Genomic DNA, 23,374 nt, shown 5'->3' on the forward strand with positions numbered 1-23,374 from the left:
GGTGAAGAAGTAGCATTGGGAGAGAAAGGATTTTTCGGGTCGAAGGAGGCCTTGGAAAAAATGTCCAGGGCAGGAAACATCCTCCAGTCAGGGCTGTTGAGAAGAGATAGTGGCGGTACAGAAGTCAGCAGGGCCCCCAGACTGTCAGCTTTCATTTTAAAACAAAAAGTAAGTCTCTAATCCTCCAGGAAAGAAAGTTATGAAGCAAAATGTGAACTCCCTCCTGCCCTCCGTTTTCTTTGAGATGAGCCAGCCTGGTTGCTCCCACCTTTCAGCGTCTTTAGCCAATGAGTCTTCTTCACTCATTGGCTAAAATCACTGAAGGGTGGGAGCAGTCAGGTTGGCTCATCTCACAGCTGTGATTGATGAGCGAGTTTTCTGGACAGGAGGGATCCGTGGGGTCCTAAGACCTACAACTTTTTTCCCCTCTCCCATGCTCTTTTCTTTCTGCCTAGTGACTTCCTTCTGTCGCCTTGTAATCTCTGTTTGAGATCAGGTGCTCCTTATGAATTATTTTCTGCAGATTCTAGTACCTAATAAATGTGGCTGGGTGTTTGAAAAATCCCATAGTTTACACATCTACTCAGAAGTACACGTCTTTATGTTTAATGGAGTTTACTCCCAGGTAAGTGTATAGGATTTTGTGAGGAAGGGGCAGAGAAGAGTCCAGGGTGAGAGGATTACTTGCTTGAAATAAGCCTACATGGTAAGGTCACTTGAATGCAACTGGAATTTATGCATCTAAACACACAATAATCATGCCCTGGGGGTGGGGGGTGGGGGGTGGGGAGAAAAAAATGACCCTTTACAAAGATACATCACTTTGTTAAAGGATGCAAAATTTGATGCCAGTGATGATACAAGCACTAAGTCCCCTTCCGAAGGCATTTTATACCCCCTTCTGTGTTTCCCAATCGCCATGTGAGGTTGGTTCAGATAAGAGGTAACTGGCCCAAGGAAGGAACTGAGCAAACCAATGATGAGCTAAGTGAGTTTAGAGTGTGAAATTGTGCAAGTTCAGAGTAATAAATATAGGGAACTAGTTTTGGTTTTGGTTTTGCTGTAAAATATCAGGGGTGGAATGTAGCAATCAAGGCATGGAGGATGGGGGGGATGCCTGTTTTCCCAGCTTTTTGTGTGTTTTTATTTCTAGTGTCTCATCGCTTCTTTTTTTGCCAGTGCTGTATTACAAATTATGCCGTTACAGATGTTAATTTTTAATATATATCACATTGCCCAAACATTTTGTTGCTGATGTTTTTATAGCATAGGCAGTGCAATGGTGGAGTGGCATGCAATGTTCACGGTGTGCTTCTTAACTGGAGGGTTGTTATCCAGTCTCTTGTTATCCAGTCTCTTTTCTAGGGAAATACAGCAGTGGATTGCGGGGAGGGGTTGGTCAAGTTGATTGTAGCAGCAATATGCTGGGAAGGGTGATGAGTTCTTTTCTGCCCTTGGGGGGCATTTGGGGGTTCTTGGGGGGTGGAGTGCTGCTGCTGGGTATAAATGCTTAAATGTTTTTATTATTATTATTTGGAGAGAGAGAGGTGTACATGGCTTTTCTCCTTTCCACTTTCTCCTTACAAGAAGCCTGTGAGGTAGGCTAGGCTGAGAGATAGTGAGTAGCCCATGGGCACCAAGTGAGCTTCATGGTTGAAAGGGGATTTCAAATCCTTTTGTTCAAAAAAGAAAAAGATGTAATTATTATGAAGTATTAATAAATGACCACAACAAATAAATATAATGCTTGGTTTTAAACTATTTAAATCTTGAATTTATCCCAGCATGATATTCAGAATTTATCTGAACAGAACTGCTGTAAATCTTCAATCCCTTTTGACCCTCTCCATCTGAAATACTACCCCTGGTCTTGCACTGAATGTAGTATTGCTAGTCTAAGATCATCAGGTGAAAGATCTATAGTAACATAATTCATGTACAACTCATGACTTTGCCATTTATGGTTGGCACTGAAGGAAAGCAGGACTCTCATTCTTTAACAGCTATGGGGCAGGCAAATATTAAACAGAGTAAGCCTATTGTAGTATGGAACCACAATTTTGGAGAAAGCTTTATCTGGTAATATTCTAGCTGTTGGATATCTTATTACTTGTGTGTGGCCCCTGCTTTATTTTTGGTGCTCCACCACCACCAGAAAGAGATGGCATACATTTGCATGTGATGTAATATGTATGCAAACTTTGTGCAAATTTGTGCCTTCTTTGGCGTGCACAGCTGGTATAGCACAGTGGGGAGGAGAGCCTGGCTGGGAGTCCAGAGTCTGTGAGTTCAATCCCTGCTTGTGTCTCCTGGGCGTCAAGGGCCAGCTAAAGATCACCCACACAGGGAGTGGCTCAGGGGTTACGTGCCCTGCCCCCTGTGCAGCCGTGGGCAAGCTGCATAGTCCCAGGGAGCCCAGTTGCCCCCTAGCTGTCAGTTGCAGACAAGGAAGGGGCTGGCTTGTTTAGCTGTGGCAAGCTGAGCAGGCCCTAGTCAGCTGGGGAGGACTAGCCTCAGAGGGAGGCAATGGTCAACCCCCTCTGAATACCGCTTACCATGACAACCCTATTCATAGGGTAGCCATAAGTCGGGATCGACTTGAAGGCAGTTCATTTCATTTCTTTGGCAAGTGTAGTAGAGGACTCAATCTAAATAAAGTATACTGGGCCCAGAAAATCCTGTTCCCACCCCTGCCTCCAATTCCAGCAACTGCACTGGCTTCCAGCCTCTTTCCAGGCAGAATTAATCATTCTGAAATTATTTAGGACTCTGGTGAGCGCTACATAATGACTACTGACAACTAATGAACTACTAGGATGGCTGCTAACTGCGGCTGGACTCTGCTGGTTGATTATTTGTGACTGGTGAATGCAGATGAACGGTGGTAATTGCTATTGCATTGATGCCACCAGCTGATGAGCTCTGGAGAATGCTGCAAGATCTCTGCTGCCTCCTCATGAATTGCTGGTGACCTCTGCTGGTGACTGCTTAATGCATGCTGAGAACAGTGATGTTTACTATTGGAGAGCTACTGACTCCTGAACTGTGGTGACTGTGAATGAACAGCAGTGATTGCAACTGAATGGCTGCTGATTGTGGATGGATTGTGCTGGTTGCCATAAATACAGGGACTTGTATTTCCCAAGAAATCTCTTGGCGATCACTCGTGACCAAGTAAGATTGTCTTCCAAAGTATAGTCTTTAACAATGGATCCGTCTGAATCTGTATCCACCGCCGATGTACCAGACCATGACTAGGGGCTTTTGGATTTCACAGTCCTGCCCCGTCGCCATTTGCCAATCAACGTGGGACTTTTGTTATGGAAGATGCCTGTGCGTGAATTTGTTTTATGTGGGGAGATTGGTGCACCATGATCAACACACAATCTTGACAGAAAAAGACTTTGATCCAATGGCATGGGTACCATGACGATTGGAAGTCCTTTATCTGCTGCAGCCTTCATCCGCCTTCACAGCCGTTGTAACATACACATTGTTATCCTCTGCCTGTTCTGCCGTTGAGGACTTTCTTGGATCGTTCTTTGTCTGGTTCCTCTCCCTTGACCTTACCGCCATGGGTGACCCAGCTGGGAGTACACGACTCCCGACGGCATCGCTCACAGGGTTTATTGGAACACGCAAGCCCACTCACCACTACAAGGTGACGATCCAGCGAGGGGTCCCAAGAAATACAAGTAGGGAATTTGCTAGTATTGCACAGTTTTTCTGAATGAATTGCTAAACTTCTCTTCTACTTGTCACTGTCCTGTATACCATATCTAACATCTCTAGTTCTGGTGTGTGTGTTTTTCCTAACAGGAGTTTAAAATTTCTTCTTCCTCCAGCATCAAGAGATTTTCTGTTCTCCTGAAGCTCTTTACAGGCCACATTCTCTTTATGGGCTGCATTCTGAAGTTCTTAATTTGGGCTTACTTCGCTAATAAGAATCCCGCATACTACAGCCTTCATCACATCTCACACAGTTGTTGATGCCGCTTCTTGGCTGCAATTTTCCTCAATAAAATGTTAGGCCAGGGTCTCTTTTTCTTTTTAAATAAACATGGAGAAAGAAACTGGCTGAGACTCATGGATTTGAAAGGCTGCTGTCACTATGGCATGATCAGACACTGCAGATGAGCCAATGTCAGGTTTTATTATAGAGTTAACCCCAGGTCTAGATATTAAGATATGAACAATCAATATATGGTCACATCTGTAGAATAATGGGTGTAATCCTTACTCACTGAATTATTCTGTTGCCACTCACCAGCCACATCTCAATATGTACTTTTCTCATTTGTGCACCTCATTTGTGAAAGGACTTCCTTTGTGAATGCCTCTGTTTAGATCTATCCAACTTAGAGTCATTGACCCAATTAAACTGAACCCCCAATATTTGCTCACCTTCCCTAAACTGGAATCATTTGTCCAGAATCAGTTCCAAAAGGAAAACTGAGCTGTAGTGGGGCTTGACAATGAAGGTGCATCACTGCACTCCTTTAAAGTCTCCCTTGATGAAAATAAATCTCCCTTTTGGATCTCTTATGGTTTCCTGACATAGGAAGTCAAATCTATCTGGATGACCCTGGAGTAGGAAGATGATCTCCAAACCATAGGCTTCTCCAAATAGTCTGTTACCAGCTTTTTATGGCGAGTTTCTTGCTTTTGGATTCTCAGGAACTCTTCATCAGGCTAGATCAGCGGTGGGGGACCTCCCCAACCCTCCATGGCCAGCTTTGACAACCCTCCATGGCCACCCACCAGTCAATCAGCCGATGTCATTATGACATCAGGCGACAGCTTCAAAGATGCTTTCTCTCAGTGCCAATCAAATCACTGGGAGCCTGTGCTCTTGGGAAGAACCATTCTGTAACTTGGATTATTAGAGTGGGTTATTAGAGCAACAGCAGACATCAGTAAAAGAATCCCTTCACAGATGATTTTATTTATTTATTTATTTAATTTAATTTATATACCGCCCTAAGCCTGAAGGCTCTCTGGGCAGTGTACAAAAAGATAAAAAACAAGCAATGTATAAATACAATAAATACAATAAATCAAGAAAACAAAACTAACAAACAATAAAAGAACCAAACAACATCCAAAATACAAATAATGATGAAAATACTATTAAAACACACTTTAAAATGCCTGGGAGTATAAAAAGGTTTTCACCTGGCGCCGAAAAGATAGTAGCGTCGGCGCCAGGCGCACCTCATCGAGGTTGCTGTTCCACAGTTCGGGGGCCACCACGGAAAAGGCCCTGGTTCTAGTCACCACCCTCCGAGCTTCTCGATGGGATGGCACTCGGAGGAGGGCCTTAGATGTTGAGCGCAGTGTCCGGGTAGGTTCATATTGGGAGAGGCGGTCCACCAGGTATTGCGGTCCCATGCCATGTAGGGCTTTATAGGTCAAAACAAGCACTTTGAATCTAGCCCGGAAACAAACAGGAAGACAGTGCAGACGGGCCAGAACAGGTGTTATATGAGCGGACCTGCTGGTCCGCGTCAGCAATCTGGCCGCTGCATTCTGGACTAGTTGTACTTTCCGAACAGTCTTCAAGGGCAGCCCAACGTAGAGCGCATTGCAGTAGTACAGTCTAGAAGTTACCAGAGCATGAACAACTGAGGCGAGGTCGTCACTGTCCAGATAGGGACGTAGCTGGGCTACCAGGCGAAGATGGTAGAAAGCATTCCGTGCCACTGAGGCCACCTGGGCCTCAAGTGACAAGGAAGGATCAAAAAGAACCCCCAAGCTATGCACCTGTTCCTTCAAGGGGAGTGTAACCCCATCAAGAACAGGATGAACATCCTCCATCTGGGCAGAGAAGGCACTCACCAACAGCGTCTCGGTCTTGTCTGGATTGAGCTTCAGTCTGTTAGTTCCCATCCAGTCCGTTATCGCGGCCAGGCAGCGGTTTAGCACGTTAACAGCCTCACCTGAAGTGGATGAAAAGGAGAAATAGAGCTGCGTGTCATCAGCGTACTGATGGCAACGCACCCCAAAACTCCTGATGACCACACCCAGCGGCTTCATGTAGATGTTGAAAAGCATGGGGGACAGTACTGATCCCTGCGGGACTCCACAATGGAGAGTCCAGGGCATCGAGCAATGTTCCCCAAGCACTACCTTCTGGTGGCGACCCACCAAGTAGGAGCGGAGCCACTGCCAAGCAGTACCCCCAACTCCCAACTCCGTGAGTCTTCCCAGAAGGATACCATGGTCGATGGTATCAAAAGCAGCTGAGAGATCAAGGAGAATCAACAGAGTCACACTCCCCCTGTCCCTCTCCCGACAAAGGTCATCATACAGGGCGACCAAGGCTGTTTCGGTGCCAAAACCGGGCCTGAAACCGGATTGAAATGGATCAAGATAATCAGTGTCATCCAAGAGCCCCTGGAGCTGGCCGGCAACCACCCGTTCTAGCACCTTGCCCAGGAACGGAACATTCGCCACAGGTCTATAGTTGTTCAGGTTATCTGGGTCCAAAGAGGGTTTCTTCAGGAGCGGTCTCACAACTGCCTCTTTTAGGCAGTCAGGGACCACTCCCTCTCTCAGAGAGGCGTTTATTATCTCCTTGGCCCAGCCAGCGGTTCCGGTCCTGCCAGCTTTCACCAGCCAAGAGGGGCAAGGGTCCAGCACAGATGTGGTCGCCCGCACCAGTCCAAGGATCTTGTCAACATCCTCAAGCTGTACAGACTGAAACTCATCCAATAAACAAGGACAAGACCGTGTTCTGGATGCTATTGCCTCCTTCATATTGCCTATTGATATTGCTGCTCTTGCCTCCTTGTTAGTCAAACTGTGACTGAATGGGGATCTAATTTTTGCTTCATCTTTCACTGTAGAGGCAATGTGCAAAATGAATGAAGATGGAGGCTACTGAGTTCTCTTGCCATCGGTGGCTTGTGCAAAAATAGAAGGGGCTCTGGGGCTGAGCCCTCTGCAAGTTAAGCTGAGCTATTCCTTCACCTTCGGTGCAAATGGAGTTCTGTGTGTGCAAACCATGACAGGCCATACCTAGCGCTGATGATGACAGCTTTACCAGTGGGAATGGGGCCTCTTGGCATGGTGGTTTAGGCTTGCTAGGGCTATGACTGGCCAAGTAAAAGGGGTGCATCTTGGATGATTTACACACAGGAGGATTAGTTAGTGATTAAGGCACTAGCGTATATCTGTTGGAAAGGCTGTCATGTTGTAAACCAAAGGAAGACAGCTATAACAAAAGACAGCTTTTAGCTGGCACGATTTTCTAGAATCCAAAGTACAGGAATATATTTAAAATCTCAAGAAGGTTGAGCTCCTCAGTAATATTATGGAGTAAGCAAAAGAGGTGATTTAACAACTACATTCAGAATTGACTGAAGAGGGGGCAGAGTAGAGAATGTCTAGATAAGAGTCTTCCAGTACTGTAGGAGGAGAAATGCTGGATTTAGGGAAAAAGCAATTTTGTATGTCAAGGAAAAAGGAAAGGAAATGGACTGCCTTCAAGTTGATTCCGACTTATGGTGACCCTATGAATAGGGCTTTCATGAGGCTGAGAGGCAATGACTGGCCCAAGGTCACCCAGTGAGCTTCATGGCTGTGTGGAGATTCAAACCCTGGTCTCCCAGGTCATAGTCCAACACTCTAACCACTACGCCACACTGGCTCTCATGTCAAGAAAAGGAGTACAGTAATACATCAGTTAAGGAATCCTCCAGCAACAAAGCTGCTTTTAAGAAAGCTTCTTTTAAGGTGAAACTGACCAGCTTTGCTTTGGTGTGAATAAACATTCATGCCTGTACCTTTGCTTTAAGGTAAAACTGACCAGCCTCTTTGCTATCAATAAATTGATATGCCTGTGCCTTTGCTTTGCTAGAGTGAAACTGACATGCCTGTGTGTTTGTTTTACATTAAAGCGCTCTCTTGATTTCTCCCAGGGCTGGGGAGGGAAGGATCCAGTATGACTCAGAGGAGGAGGAGAAGGAGGGGAGGGGAGGGGGAGTAAGTAATGCTGGCTGTGATATCTTCTTTACAAAATTTAAATTTTATTGGACATGAAACCCCTTGTGGAAGTATAATTCCAGACCACAACACCTTGTCCCACCTGGGCCAGCCTACTTTTATGATGTCAACGCTTAGGTGTAAATCATCGCACACTCCTGGAACTTCACCTCTTGGTTTTTGTTGCGGTCCAAATCCACTGTCTGTCTCTGGATCTCCATATCGTTCATTTTCTGTCCAATGATCAAGCCATTCGGGATCAGTTCCTTCAGCTCCCTACTTAAGAGTGTCCTTATTGCTTCCTTGCCCTAATATTTGTGGAAGATGGCAACCAGGAGCCCAATGGCTTGGTCAAGGGGAATGTGCTATTGTGAGAGGTCCAACTGGAAGCTGATCAAATCAACAAGGGCTGGTTGATGGTGGGTGCCAGGAGATGAAGTGGAAGTTAAATCTTACTTCAAAACTATGGTGAAACAAAATCCTCTGTTGCACCTGAGACCAGAAGATGCAGGTCAGGTCTGTGGGGTGACCACACACAGCCCTATCCTCCCAAAACCTCACCGCCATTCTCTCCCCCACACACACACACAACACCTGCAGCTGCCACCTGAAGAAGCTGTCTCACTCTGCCAAATGACAGGGCTGGCCCTTTAGAGGCTAAGGTGCAAGAAGGTGGAACCTGGATGATTGATGACCCTTCAGCATTTTTTCCCCTATGCGTCTCTGATCCACACCAGGAGAGCCAGAACAGTTTCAGTGATTACAAAAGGCCCTTATGTAACAGGAAGTGAGCCGGCTGGCTTGTACTCAGCCTTGGGCTGGCTACAGGCAGAACACGCGCACTGTGGGTCACTCTTCTTTCTCTTCCAAAGGGTGGAACGAGAGAACGGTGTGGCATACATCCAGTTTCCGTTGTGGCCAGTGAGCTTTCGAGCAAAGAGCAAAGCATCTGAGTGCCTCACTTCAGGAGCTCCCTGCTTTTTCTGCCATACTTTCTCAGCGTGGACCTGGGTCAAAGTTTTTTCAGGCTTTAACAGGCAAAGAATTGAGGTGTGAGGAGAGGTGAAGGGATTTCTCTCTTGGTTCCCTTGCAACATTTCTGGGGTCAAATTGCACAAGTCACCATGAATCAAAGCATTGGAAGTGTGTGTGTATCCATATATGTATAGGTAATGCTTGTTAGAGTGTTGGACTACGGCCTGGAAGACCAGGGTTCGAATCCCCACACAGCCACAAAGCTCACTGGGTGACCTTGGGCCAGTCACTGCCTCTCAGCCTCAGAGGAAGGCAATGGTAACCCCCCTTACCATGAAAACCCTCTTCGTAGGGTCACCATAAGTAGGGATCAACTTGAAGGCAGTCCATTTCCATTTTCAATGCTTGTCAGTGCTGCTGTCAGTAGCAAGCAAGAGCAGGTCATTCCTGGCTGTCACAGCAAATCCCCTTCTCCACAGGCAAGGCTGGTGGTGAAAATGTGAGAAGGGGGAACTCCCCTATCCATCCATTCTATTGCATGCATGGTTGGGCTTGATCACACTTTTAATGTTGGCCATTTCCCCACACACACGCTTTGCACCCTAAGTTTTTGTCCTTTGAGGAGCATAATGCTCAAAAGCTATTTCCTTCATTACCCTTGCAAAGTTTCTGATTCTTTCAGCGGATAGTTCTAGGTCATCTCCCCACCCCACCCTGAGTTTTCTACCAGTGTCCTCGAAACAAACATTGCAGAACCAATCCTTCCCCCTTCATGAGTTACAGAATACTTTTGAATCTATTCTCAGTGCTACCTGGATATTTCACTCACTTATCCGTTTCTATCATTTGGTGTAGATGGCTGCACAGGCTTTTGGGTTACACAGAATTCTTCATCTGTGCTGTTGCCACAGCAGGAGTCAGGGAGTTTCTCTGGTAGCTGCAGAAACAGGGCGTTGAGAGGAGAGGAGGAATGTTGCTGGTGAAGCTTTGTGAAGGGTGTGTCTAATTTATAAAACAGATCAGAACGGAGTGTTGGAGATCTGCCTGTTTTTCTACCGGAACGTGAACAAGATGGCTGAGAGCTCCAAACTCCAGCTGTTTGTCAAGGTGAGATGGGGAGGCAATGGTGGGGGTGGGGGGGAAAGAGGCTGTTGTTTCGGGGTGCAGAGGTGCCAAAAGTAGTCTTGAGCCATCCGTGCACTGGCAGTTCCAATCCAATGGCAAAGAGCCTGGTGTTTGCATTCACAGTGGGCTCTTGCATGAAAGAATGCAAATGCAGTCTCATCCATCTAATCCTGCATCCTGTCTCCAAGGACCCCATGAGCTGGTAAGGGGCTATTCCTGTTATCTTGTCCCAGTAGCTGGTAAACTGCCCCTGGACATGGAGGTTCCTTTTAAGCTATTGCTCCCAGCAGTGGTTTTATTTTATGTTTTTGTAAACTGCATTGAGCTTTACTGCAATCAAGTGGCGGTATATATTTTTGTTAAATACAGTTTAATTGAATAAATTAAGCAAACAGCAATGGAGCTGGAATGAAAACACCCAGTCAGCCAAATGCCCAAGTAGAAAGGTGCATCTTCTTGACCAATTGTCAAAAAGCACACAGTGATGGAACATTACGGCCTCAGTTCCCTCTTTCCTGCTAGAGGAGGGCGGCGGGGGGGGGGAGTATTTCTTCCAAACCTCACCTTCCTGTGTCTTCCAGCCCCAGAACCTGTTTTCAGTACTTCATCTCAACCTTGGAGTTTGGGATATAGGAATGAAAAGCCCTCTGAGCATGTGCTCATTATGTACCACTATATAGCCAATGCCAGTATTTGGGATTATATTACAGTGTAGGAATTCAAGAGTGAGAGAAGAGACAGTAGATCTTACCATCAACAAATCATCCCCTGATTTATTATTTTATTTATTTATTTTTATTTGTTTCATTTTTAAACCGCCCATAGCGAGTAGCTCTCTGGGCGGTGTACAAAAGATTAAAAATACAGAAATACAAAATATCACAATAAATAAACAGTAAACAAAGAAATTTAAATTATAACATAAACGCTTAAAATGCCTGGGAGCATAGCCAGGTCTTAACCTGGCGCCGAAAAGATAGAAGCGTCGGCGCCAGGCGTACCTCTTCGGGGAGGCTGTTCCACAGTTCGGGGGCCACTACAGAAAAGGCCCTAGATCGAGTAACTGTCCTCCGGGCTTCCCGATGGGTTGGTACCCGGAGGAGGGCCTTAGATGCTGAGCGAAGTGACCGGGTCGGTTCATAGCGGGAGAGGCGTTCCACAAGATACTGCGGTCCCATGCCGTGTAAGGCTTTATAGGTCAAAACCAGCACCTTGAATCTGGCTCGGAAGCAAATGGGTAGCCAGTGCAAAGGGGCCAGAACAGGTGTTATATGCACTGACCGGCTGGTCCTTGTCAGCAGTCTGGCTGCTGCGTTTTGCACTAGCTGAAGCTTCCGAACTGTCTTCAAGGGCAGCCCTACGTAGAGCACATTACAGTAATCCAACCTAGAAGTTACCAGAGCATGAACAACTGAGGCGAGGTCGTCCCTGTCCAGATAGGGGCGTAGCTGGGCTACCAACCGAATGTGGTAGAACGCATTCCTTGCCACCGTGGCCACTTGCGCCTCCAGAGACAAGGAAGGATTGAAAAGAACCCCAAGACTACGAACCTGTTCCTTCAAGGGGAGTGTAACCCCATCTAGAACAGGATAAACATCCACCATCTGGGCAGGGAAGGCACTCACCAACAGTGTCTCAGTCTTGTCTGGATTGAGTCTCAGTTTATTAGCTCTCATCCAGTCCATTATCACGGTCAGGCAGTGATTCAGCACATCCACAGACTCACCTGTAGAAGATGAAAAGGAGAAATAGAGCTGCGTGTCATCAGCGTACTGGTGGCAACGCACTCCAAAACTCCTGATGACAGCACCCAGAGGCTGCATGTAGATGTTAAAAAGCATGGGGGACAAAACCGACCCCTGAGGGACTCCACAATGGAGAGTCCAAGGTGTCGAGCAATGTTCCCCAAGTACTACCTTCTGGCGACGATCCGCCAAGTAGGAGCGGAACCACTGCCAAGCAGTGCCTCCAACTCCCAACTCCGCGAGTCTCCCCAGAAGGATACCATGGTCGATGATATCAAACGCCGCTGAGAGATCAAGGAGAATCAACAGAGTCACACTCCCTCTGTCCCGCTCCCGACATAGGTCATCATACAGGGCGACCAAGGCTGTTTCAGTGCCAAAACCAGGCCTAAAACCGGATTGAAACGGATCCAGATAATCGGTCTCATCCAAGAGCACCTGGAGTTGACCGGCGACCACCCGCTCCAGAACCTTGCCCAAAAAGGGGACATTCGCCACCGGTCTATAATTGTTCAAGTTATCTGGGTCTAAGGAAGGTTTCTTTAAAAGAGGTCTTACTACTGCCTCCTTGAGACTACTAGGGACTACTCCCTCACTCAAGGAGGCATTTATCACTTCCTTGGCCCAGCCGGTGGTAGTAGTCCTGCTAGCCTTCACTAGCCAAGATGGACAAGGATCTAGAGTAGATGTGGTTGCCCGCACCAATCCAAGCACCTTGTCCACTTCCTCAAGCTGCACCAACTGAAACTCATCCAATAATGAAAGACAAGGCCGTGTTCTGGACACTTCAATGGATTCGACTGTCATAACATCGGAGTCTAGGTCCCTACGGATGCATGCGATTTTATTTTGGAAGTGCCCTGCGATGTCGTTACAGCAAGCTTCAGATGTTTCAATAGTATCTCGAGGACCAGAATGTAAGAGTCCTCGTACAACCCTAAAAAGCTCTGCTAATAGAGGCAGCGAAGTGGAACTTCATCGCCGCCCTTACCGCTTTTATATACGACTTAGTAGAGGCACTTACCAAAGCATAACTGCATCCGTCTGGAGTTCGTCTCCATCTGCACTCCAGCCTCCTTCTCTCTTGCTTCATCACTCTCAGCTCCGGGGTATACCACGGAGCTGTATGAGCTCTGCATCGAAGAGGGCACGCGGGAGCAATTGTGTCGATAGCCTGGGCCATCTCCGTATTCCACAGTTCGACCAAGGCCTCGACAGGAGCGCCAGTACTATCAGCTGGAAAAACTCCCAGAGCCGTCTGAAAACCAATAGGATCCATAAGCCTCCGAGAGCGGACCAACTTAATAGGTCCCCCATCCTTGCAGAGGGAAAGAGTCGTCGTAAGTCTAAAACTCAGCAGGCGGTGATCTGTCCATGACAATGGAGTAGATGAAAAACACCCTACCTCCAGATCACCATTTCCATGACCAGTGGCGAAGATCAAATCAAGAGTGTGACCCGACACATGCGTTGGGCCAGTAACAAATTGAGACAGCCCCATGGTTGTCATGGAGGCCATGAAGTCCTGAGCCACCCCAGATAAAACAGTCTCAGCATGAATGTTGATGTCCCCCAACACCACAAGTTTGGGGGACCTCAGCAATACCTCCGAGACTATCTCTGTCAGCTCAGCTAGGGAAGCTGTTGGGCAGCAAGGTGGGCGGCACACCAACAGGATCCCCAGTCTGTCTCCTTGCCCCAGCACAAGGTGGAGGCACTCTAGACCAGTCGTCATCTGGACAGGATGCCTGGTGAGAGAGAAAGTACTCCTATAGACCACAGCGACCCTGCCTCCCCAACCCTCAGGTCTACCATAGTGCTGCCCCGTATACCCAGGTGGACAAAGCTGAGAAAGAGCAACTCCTCCCTGCTCACCCACCCAGGTCTCGGTTATACATGCCAGGTCGGCACCCTCATCCACAATTAAATCGTGGACAAGGGAGGTTTTATTATATACCGACCTGGCATTCAAAAGCAGCACCAGGAGATCTAAGGGCTGGCTGATAGAACAACCAGCAGTTCTGTGGCCTTGAGGAGAACCGGAACAAGGCACAGACACAACTTGTCTGGGGCGAGTTCCCCTTACCTGGCACGTTCTCCTCCTAGCGCCATACCTCCCATAACCCGTCACTACGCTAATTGGGGCCCCCGAAAGCCCCCCCTGATGAAGGCTTGGACATTATTTTTGCTCTAATTAATTCAATAGAAACTAGCATACTGTAGCTGCGAGCTGCAAAATCCCATGTTCACATCTCACCATCAGCAGCTTGAACTAATTAGGGGTTCTTGATCACTTCTTCAGTCACCAGTTTGGAATGTGGGGATCAAAATACAGGCCTGCCTTGAAGGGCTGCTGTAAAGTTGATGAAGACAAAGTATGCAAAGCACTTCCACCATAAAACATACTGTATAATTGGCACATATGATTGCAAAGCATGCAAACCGCATTGAATATATATTTCAGAGGGAAACAAAAGATGCTGAGAACTGACAGCAAGGAGCCTGAAGACATCTTAAAGGCAAAACAAACGTATCATTTGTGGCATCAGCTTTTGTGGCCAGAGAGCCAGTATAAATCTGTTAGTCTTAATGGTGCCACAAAACATTGTGTGGGTTTTGAAGCATATGGCAACTCTCTGGAATTTGAGAAGACACCATAGATCTCCCTTTAAAAAGGGAAAACGAAATGTCTGGATGATTTAAAAAAAAAGTTTTGGATGAATGAAGAAAGATGGAGGTCAATAGGAGAGAACATATCTATTTATATGGTAAATATAAATCTGTCTGGAGCATGGAGTGGCTTTCAGCAGGAATGTAATAAATTATCATGCAACTGTAAAACATCTTTAAAACCAACAGATCAGAATAAAAGACAATAAGTAGCAGCAATAATAGGCCACACCCCAGAAATAATCCCATGCTGGCTTTGAAACAGAATCCCCAAATAGTGCCTGGTTTTGGAGGCCGCCACAGTAAAATTCTGATGGGGTGAGGTTTTGAATAGAACAAGGCCCTTTGCATACCACACCACTGAGTGTCTTGGTGGTTTTCTCTCTCTCTCTGTCACTCTCCCCGTGTGTATGTGTGTCATTGTCTACAATACTTCTTTGTCTGACAACATGCCCCACCCAGACCATGTTCTACCTGTGCTGTCATCACTGGTAAATGGAAATGGACTGCCTTCAAGTTGATTCCAACTTATGGCACCCCTATGCATAGAGTTTTCATGGTAAGCGGTATTCAGAGCGGGTTTCCCATTGCCTTCCTCTGAGGCTGAGAGGCAGTGACTGGCCCAAGGTCACCCAGTGAGCTTCATGGCTGTGTGGGGATTCAAACCCTGGTCTCCCAGGTCGTAGTCCAACACCTTAAACACTACACCCCACTGGCTCTTGATTTCTAATATAAAGAGACACTGAGCCTGAAAAATCCTGACTTGGAATGCTGTAAAGGCACTCTGCATGTGCTCAGAAGCACCTTCCATTCAATTCTGCAGCAGATGCGAGCTTTCTCATTCTTGATTATTTATGTGCACCAGTACAGTATATAACCTGCAGCGCAGTGAGTGAAACAGCATTGTTATCATCAGAGGCAGCATCAGGCAACGTGAAAGTTGGGTCTGCAGCCCTTGATTTGCAATGGCTCACTGCAGCCCTTGAGCAGCCCTGAATGATGACTCTTTCACCTGTCCAGCCCAGGCTCCACTTTGACCTCCTTTTGGGCACCCCCCACTTAACTTTCTGTCCCCTAAGTGTTTCTCTGCCTTTACTTGTGTATGTGTACTGCCTTCAAGTCGATTCCGACTTATGGCAACCCTATGAATAGGGTTTTCATGAGGCTGAAAGGCAGTGACTGGCCCAAGGTCATCCAGTGAGCTCATGGCTATGTGGGGATTCAAACCCTGGTCTCCATAACTGCCACTCCCTTTGGTTTCCAACTTTGGTTGTACCCCTTGAGAAAGGCATTTGTGTGTGTCTAATTCTCTTTTGCATATTCTAAACTCTCTTTCCACATGTCCCTGTGTCTCTTTCCACCACATCCGCTGCCCCGTCTTGCATCTAGTCTAGGGATGGGTGAGAAACTTGATTCAGTTCACATTTCAAGCCAAATATATGAAATCCACACTTTCCAAAACTGTATGAGAACTGAAACACAGCCATCCTTCATAATCAGCGCTTGTGCAAATTTTGCAGTGTAGTTCTCCAACCAATGTTTACAAAATGTGTACGTTAGGGGAAAGTGTACATAGAAATGAACATATGAGTAAAAATAGCATGCAAAAATGCATTGACAAGAAATTGCTTGCAAAAATGTGTACATTAGTCAAAACTGTCTACAAAAATGTGTTGATTAAGAGAACTTTGCACTAAAATGCTGGAGAATTTTCATGAGGATTAAAAAAATAGAAAATAGCTGCAGAAATGTGGAGAACTGAATCTGAGATTGGAAAAATCTCTTCCAACAAGCCTTTTAAGTTGAGACCTATCCCAGTCTGCGTCTGTGTTAGAATTGCTTTTAATATGTTTTCTTTAATAATATATTTTAACCCTTTTTTGTTTTTAAAGATGTTTTTAAAGCTTTTTAAAAATGTTTTTGTTTTGTTTTAATGTATTTCAAGGTCTTTTTATGATGTTTTGAAGTGTTTTTAGCGTTTCTGTTTGCCGCCCTGGGCTCCTGCTGGGAGGAAGGGAGGGATATAAATCAAATAATAAATAAATAAATAAAAATGAGAAACTGAGGACCAAAATTGGCAGATCTTTCCACCTCTAAGGTGGTCTGATTTTGACTACAAGTTGTCAGGCTGGTCCTTAGCTGATTTTGTTTTAATTTACTGTGAAGTGCGGAGTAAATTTTAAGCACTCCCTCTACAAATGAATAACAGTAATTATAATAATTTCCCTCACTTGAAGCAGAAACAATCTCTCTCTTTCTCTCTTTTCCACGGGCCTCCTCTTTTTGATCTGGAGAGAGATTTGAGATCAGCCAAGGCCTCAGGCAAGTTTCCACCAAGAAGATACTGAGCGCCTTAGCACATGCTATCCTGTGCACAGTGCTCCTCCTCTGCCTGCTTCTTCCTCCCCGCCACCACCACCACCTGCACTCAGAGTAATGCCTCACCCAAACCGGTTTTCTCCAATTGAAGCCCCACTGGGCCTCCAACCTTGAGCAACCTCTCTGGTAGAACAAGTATCTCTCATCCCAATACTGAACATGAGGCGCAGTGTTCAAATGTCGCTTCTTCAGCTTTGCAAAAATAGAACAGCAACCCTGTTGATGCAAGCCCCGAGGGTGCCAATGTGTGGCAGGTGACTGTAATGCTCAGGCAGAAAACCTGCAGCCGAGGTGAAGATGAGGCACATGGCATGCGTGCTGGATGGCTTAAAAGGCAAAGATTGAACACATAATTGAAAAACAGAGGTGGGGAGGAGAGGGATACGAAAGTACAGCAAAACATTCTGCTCACAGGAGCCCATGCCACACCCAAAGGAAATACGCAGTCAACGCACATACCAGGCGTGAGAAGAGTCAGCGCTGAAATTTGACCTGAGACAAAATCCAAAGCTGAAAGACTTTTGATAAGATTGCAGAACATCTGCACTGCAATTGCATTCTGGTTTCATATCGGTTTAACTCTCATGGCTTCCCCTCCCCTACAAAGAATTTTGGGAAATTTGGAGAAGACGCTTGGATTACAGTATAGTTCTATGAAAGGGGGGCATGGGAGCTTGAACAGAGTCTCTGTGCCTTCCTGCTATAGTACCCAGAGTTCCCTGGGAATGACTCTTTTGGAACCAGTTTGAACCTGTACTCTAAATCGGCTGCTTATATCTCATATTTCAGGATAACTAAAAGTGAGCAGGTTCTGTTTGCTTCTCTTCACTCTCTCTTTAGGCAAGCGATGATGGCGAGACCATTGGCCATTGCCCCTTCTGCCAACGCCTCTTCATGATTCTGCTCCTGAAAGGGGTACCTTTTACTCTCACTACAGTGGATACGAAGAGGTGAGAAATCCCCTAACCCCACCCTGTGGCATCCCCATGTGCATATTGAAGTCGTTTCTGGAAACTGCAGGAGGGGTAGGAGCTCTTAGGTCATGTCCTCCAGGTGGACTTCCCACTGGGACGTCAATGCAAAGAAAACCCAATGCAAACAGATGGTGGGGGACTGTAATCAATTGTGTATCATTTGCAGACTAAAAGCAACAACAATGAATACGGATTGTATTTGCTGGATTGCTTTCTGTTCCAGACATAGGACAAATAAGCAAACATCGGCAGTTTCCACTCCTGTTTCTGAATTCAACAACGGCATAGGTTCCCCTTCGCTGGTGTATACAGATAAAGCAATAGCAACCCCCTTCCCCTCCCCAAAAAGCACTCTTGCTGCGGCCTTTGTATCTGCATCAAGGGGTGTGTGTGCACATGCGTGCCCACTTACAGTGCTTTGAAGTGGAACCCGTGTGCATACCTGGAAAGCACTCCACGAAAAGAGTCTGTGGCCCAAAGTTCCACCACTGCATCAAGATTGCTGCTCTTTTCTTTTCAGCAGTGTTTTATCCATGTGCATCCCCATGTTGGTGATGTGGATTTTGGAGAGGAAAAGATGCAAATGGCCAAAAGCTGTGGCAAATTCTGCACATGCTGCAGTTCCAAAACGGCTGAAATTCTCCTAGGTTTTTAAAGTGAAATTCAGGAAGTGCATATTGCAGGGCAGACCAAAAACACGGAATAACAAAGGAGTGAGATGAGGATTGGAAGGGGATCCGCCAGCCCCTCGCCCTGCCGTACTCAACCTGGTGCCCTCCAGATGTTTTGGACTACAACTCCCATCAGCCCCAGCCAGCACGACCATATTGCCTACTCCAGCACATCAATGCCGACTGGGTCTGATGGGAGTTCTCCCCTAAAATATCTGGAGGGCAGCAGACTGGGGAAGAATGTCCAAGGGAATGGTAGCCAGTGATTACCTCCTGCCCCTCCCCACCACTCCCAAATAGCTCTGGAAGCCACCATTTGACTTGACCCCCTGCATCTTCATCCAGTGTGTGGGGATTGACTAACATTACTCATTGACAGGCATTCTGTATATCCTCAGAGGCACCCTTTTCTTGGCTATTGCTTCATATATCCAAGGATTGGGACTTGGTATCAAGAGGTTTGGGGCTACGCTGAAGCCTCACTGGGAACCCCAGACTTGGCACTCCCCTTTTTCTGGAGCTGAGCACTCGGGATCTGCAGTCATGGACCTGTTAAAGAATCAGGAACAATCTCTTCCTCACCCTCACCCCCCCCAATTTCAGGTCCCTGGATGTGCTGAAGGATTTTGCCCCAGGAGCACAGCTTCCTGTCCTGTTGTATGATGGGGAGCCCAAAACAGACACACTCAAGATTGAAGAGTTTCTGGAGGAGACCCTCGGACCTCCAACGTAAGTGTCCCAGCCAGCCAAGAGGGCTGGAGGTTGGTCATCGCCCATTATCTGAAAGGATGTTGCTGGATCCAGACCCATCATGTTGGGGAAATTAAGGGGGCATCAGCAGAAGACACAGGGAAGATAACTCCAGTATGTCTTCTTTATATGTTTTTAACTGTATTTGTTTTAATTTTTGTAAGCTGCTTTGAGTCCCAGTTCTGGGGAAAAGGTGGGATATAAACTATTATCATCATCATCATCAACGACCACCTAGAAGAGCAGTTGTTCTTCTAGGTTTGGGGGTTCAGAGTTTATATATATATATATGAACATAATTGTGATTAACAAAACAGGTTTTTATTGTATTAACTATTATAGAGCTTTGAGGATGGCATGCTCAGAGGGGCTTCATTTGCAGAAGCTAAGTGGCGGTGGCATTCCATCCTGAAAGCTCTATAACTGCCACCTTGGTAACAGCATTTGTATGTTAACCGCTGATGAAGGCGGAAGCTGAAACGTTTTGTTAATACAGTAAAAACCTCTGTTTTGTTAATCACGATTACGTTCATATATTTTAGGTGATTAACGGAATCTTTATAGGGATCCAGAGCAAGCTTGAGTGAAGTTCTGTTTGTTGCTTTCAAAACTCTCTCTCTCTCTCTCTCTCTCTCTCTATATATATATATAAACTCTGAACCCCTATATATGGGGGGGGTTAGTCATGCAAAGCATTTCACATGCATTGTGGTAATCCTTACTATGACAACCATGTAAAGTATATCAGTATTATTAAGCCCTATCTGCAGATGGGAAGTCTGAGGCCAAGAGAGTGCCATGCCCAACTAAGGTCATGGAGTGAGCTCATGGCAGAGGTGAGGGCTTTCTGATGCACACCGCAGTCCCTGAGCTGCTGTGCTGCAGTCTCTCTCTCTCTCTCCAGTTTCCCAAGCCTGGTGCCCAGGTACAAAGAGTCTAGCGTAGCTGGAAATGACGTCTTCCACCGTTTCTCTGCCTACATCAAGAATCCAGTGCCTGCTCAGGATGAAGGTAAGGCGGTGGGTGGACATGTGCGTAGATCACAGCAGGGGTGGTTGGGAGAAATTTCACATTACATAGAACCAGACAGTGTGAAATTTCTGGAGACTTTTTTCTCCCTCATAATACTAGAACCCAACAGGGCCATCCAATGAAGCTGAAGGGTGCAAGAGTCAGGACAGACACTTAAGAAAGAACTTCCTCACACAGCAGCACCTTGTGAAAACTACGGAATTTGCTGCCACAAAATGTAGTGATGCTGATGGCCACCAACATGGATGCCTTTAGAAGAGGATTAGACAAATTTATGGAGGAGGAGGCTAACAATGCTACCTTCACTGCTGGAGTTAGCATGCCTATGTTACATCTATAATATAGAGTTAATGGCAGCATCTCTTGCAGATGGCTGTCCATCCTCTGCCTAAAGAACTCCAGTGAAAGAGAGCCCATCATGTCCGGAGGCAGATTGTTCCAGCGTTGAACAGCTTCTCCTGTGAGGCTCTTTTTGATAATGTTTAGCCAAAATATGCTTTCCTGCAAGTTCCGTCCACTGCGTCTAGTCCTGCTGCCTGGAGCAAGAGGCCAAACCTGTTCTCCCTTCCCTATGAGAGGCCTTCTGATATTTGAAGAGCACAATCATAGTTCCACTTAACCCAAAGTATGGTCTGAAATGGGAGGACAACCTGTGGCCCTCCAGAAGTCTCTTTCATCACCTCCAGGTAGCATGGCCAATGGTCAGGGATGCTGAAACTGGGAGTTGTAATCTAGAAACATCTGGAGAGACACAGGTGCCCCCGCCCTGGACTCTAAAAGCCCCTGAGGTCACCACTTTGCTTGAAGCTAAGCAGGTCTGGATCTGGGCAGTGCCTAGATAGGTGACTGGCCACCCGGGAACAGCATGTAAGCCACTTTGAGTTTCATGATGGAAGAAAGGTGGGATATAAATGTAAGAACATAAAAATAAGCCCTCTCTTCTCCAGACTGAACAACCTAGCTTTCCCAAACGTTCCTCAAAGGACTTGGACATTTGCTGGACGAATGTGGGGGGAGGTGGTGTTCCTTGACTTTCTTGTGGGCTTTCCAGGGGCCCTTTTGGATGCTGAGCTAAGTAGCACCACCCTCCCCATGCTCTGATCTGGCAGGGTTCTGAGGTTCAGTGGCAGGCCGGTGCCTTCTCTCTGAGCATCCAACCTGGGCTCCTTGGCTGCGGAGTGACTTCTTCCATGCATTTTTCTTCCAGTCCTGCAAAAGAACCTCCTCAAAGCTCTCCTTAAGCTGGACAGGTACTTGAACACCCCCCTGGAACACGAGTTGGTGAAGGACCCCCAGCTCGCTGTCTCCCAGAGGCGGTTCCTGGACGGTGACCAGCTGACCCTTGCTGACTGCGGTCTCTTACCCAAGCTCAACATTGTTAATGTGAGTGCCGCATCACAAATTGAGGGCAGCGAGCTGATGATAATTGTTCTGTGCCTCCCTGTCCCCCAAGGATAGGGATGCTGCCCTGGGCTCCTGCGAGGGGAAGGGTGGGATATAAATCTAATAATAATAATACTCTTTTCCTGCACACTTTAGTAGGGCATACTCTCCCATTCTTCATCACTACCCATACAAAGCCTGGATGCATCTTTGGCCCTCTCTTGACCCTTGGTTTCCTCCTTCTCCCCCTGCAGGTCGTGTGCCAGCACTATCGGCAGACAGGCATCCCCAAGGAGCTGTGTGGCGTGTGGCGCTACCTCAACAGTGCTGCAGATGTGAAGGAGTTCAAGTACACCTGCCCCAACAGCAAGGAGATCATCCAGGCCTACCGCACCGTGGTCAGGCCGCTCAAGTAGAGAGTGGTGTTGCTCCTTGGGCTGGCTGGAGGAAATGGCCAGTACACCGCCCGCCCCCCCACTTGGCTGACTGGCTCTGCCCTCTTTCTTCACCATCGGAGCTACCACACTTAAGGGACTCTCACTGGCCAAGATGGGAAGAAACTCTGATTTCACTCTGCCATGCAGGCGCCCTCCAAAGCCCAGTTGCCATTTAGCATCTTGTCCTTAAGCTGAAACAACCCTCCTGGCAGTAGCCTCTGGCAGTCCCAAACTCAGGTTGCTTCAGAATCAATGACTATTGACTGCTGAGGTCATGCTGTCCTTGGCAATGCAGCCTGGCTGCTGGCTTTCGTCACCACAGGCCTTCAGGTCTTGCTCACAGAGGACTTTATCTTATCCAGGCAGAGCATCGTACCTCCTCCCTCAGCCAACACTTTCGGCTTCAGCCACAAGGACTGACCAAGAGGGGACCCTTGACATAGTGGAGACCTTAGCCCTTTCCTCTGCCTTACTGCAATTCCACCGAGTTTGAGGCCACCTTAACAGCATTATCAGCTCGACTTCATGTTGAACAGCAAGGTCACACACGATCCGCATGCTCTCTCACAGAATACCGTTCCAGGAGGCTTGCTACAGCCCTAGCCTGTGTTGACATTGGAAGCAATCTCAAGCTTTTCTGAACTGGCAGCTTTTCAGTAGGTGGAGTAAATTTTAAAGGTGGGCTTGTATTTTTAAAACTTTCATGGTAGTTGTGTCCCCTTTCTTTTTGGTATTTTTAAATAACATAGTTACTCAACTGGAGCTATCAGGGTGTAACAGACATTGCGAATTTTCCTCTGTCAGAGAGGCATGGCAGTTAAACTGATGCAAAAGCAGACTTAAGATTGCCACCTCTCTGGGGAAAAATACTCTATGCTGATGAGCATTCACAACATAAATGCATCTCTGCCAGATGTTAACCCAGCAGGTAGAACTTATTCCCAGCATGCTAAACTGCAGACAACATCTGTATTCCACCAACCCCCCCCCCAAATAAATGGCTGGTTGTAGCTAATTATGTCCCCAACTGCAATTTAAGCTGATGTCTCAAGAAATCCTGTGAATGTAGAAGCCACTGTTTAAAAGCAGATTTTTTGGACTACACTTCCCATCAGTCCCAGCCACCCAGCATGTAGTCCAAAACATCTGATGGCCACCATGTCGGCTAAGGGTGGGTTAAAGCCTCACCTCAACCACAAACTCACCAATAAAGTGACCTTCAATAAAGGCTTTATTTTTTTTCAGTT

General features: G+C 46.8%; 1 protein-coding gene across 5 annotated transcripts; it reads left to right on the forward strand.

Moving 5' to 3' along the window:
- The first annotated feature begins 379 nt into the window (after window positions 1–379).
- CLIC3 (chloride intracellular channel 3) lies at window positions 380–23,371 on the forward strand. 5 transcript variants are annotated; one of them, XM_061604442.1, is made up of 7 exons: window positions 382–625; window positions 9,980–10,068; window positions 17,721–17,830; window positions 19,129–19,254; window positions 20,180–20,286; window positions 21,515–21,690; window positions 21,945–23,371. In XM_061604442.1, the coding sequence occupies exons 2-7, from the start codon at window positions 10,033–10,035 to the stop codon at window positions 22,104–22,106; spliced, it is 717 nt and encodes a 238-aa protein (XP_061460426.1). In that variant the 5' UTR covers window positions 382–625; window positions 9,980–10,032; the 3' UTR covers window positions 22,107–23,371. The 5 variants fall into 5 exon arrangements, with proteins under 5 accessions (XP_061460424.1, XP_061460426.1, XP_061460427.1 ...); XM_061604443.1 differs by lacking the exon at window positions 382–625 and adding an exon at window positions 660–706; XM_061604440.1 differs by lacking the exon at window positions 9,980–10,068 and having other exon boundaries at window positions 380–625.
- The last annotated feature ends 3 nt before the right edge of the window (window positions 23,372–23,374 follow it).

This window comes from Rhineura floridana, chromosome 20, assembly GCF_030035675.1.
Source record: "Rhineura floridana isolate rRhiFlo1 chromosome 20, rRhiFlo1.hap2, whole genome shotgun sequence".
NCBI classification, from domain to species: Eukaryota; Metazoa; Chordata; class Lepidosauria; order Squamata; family Rhineuridae; genus Rhineura; species Rhineura floridana.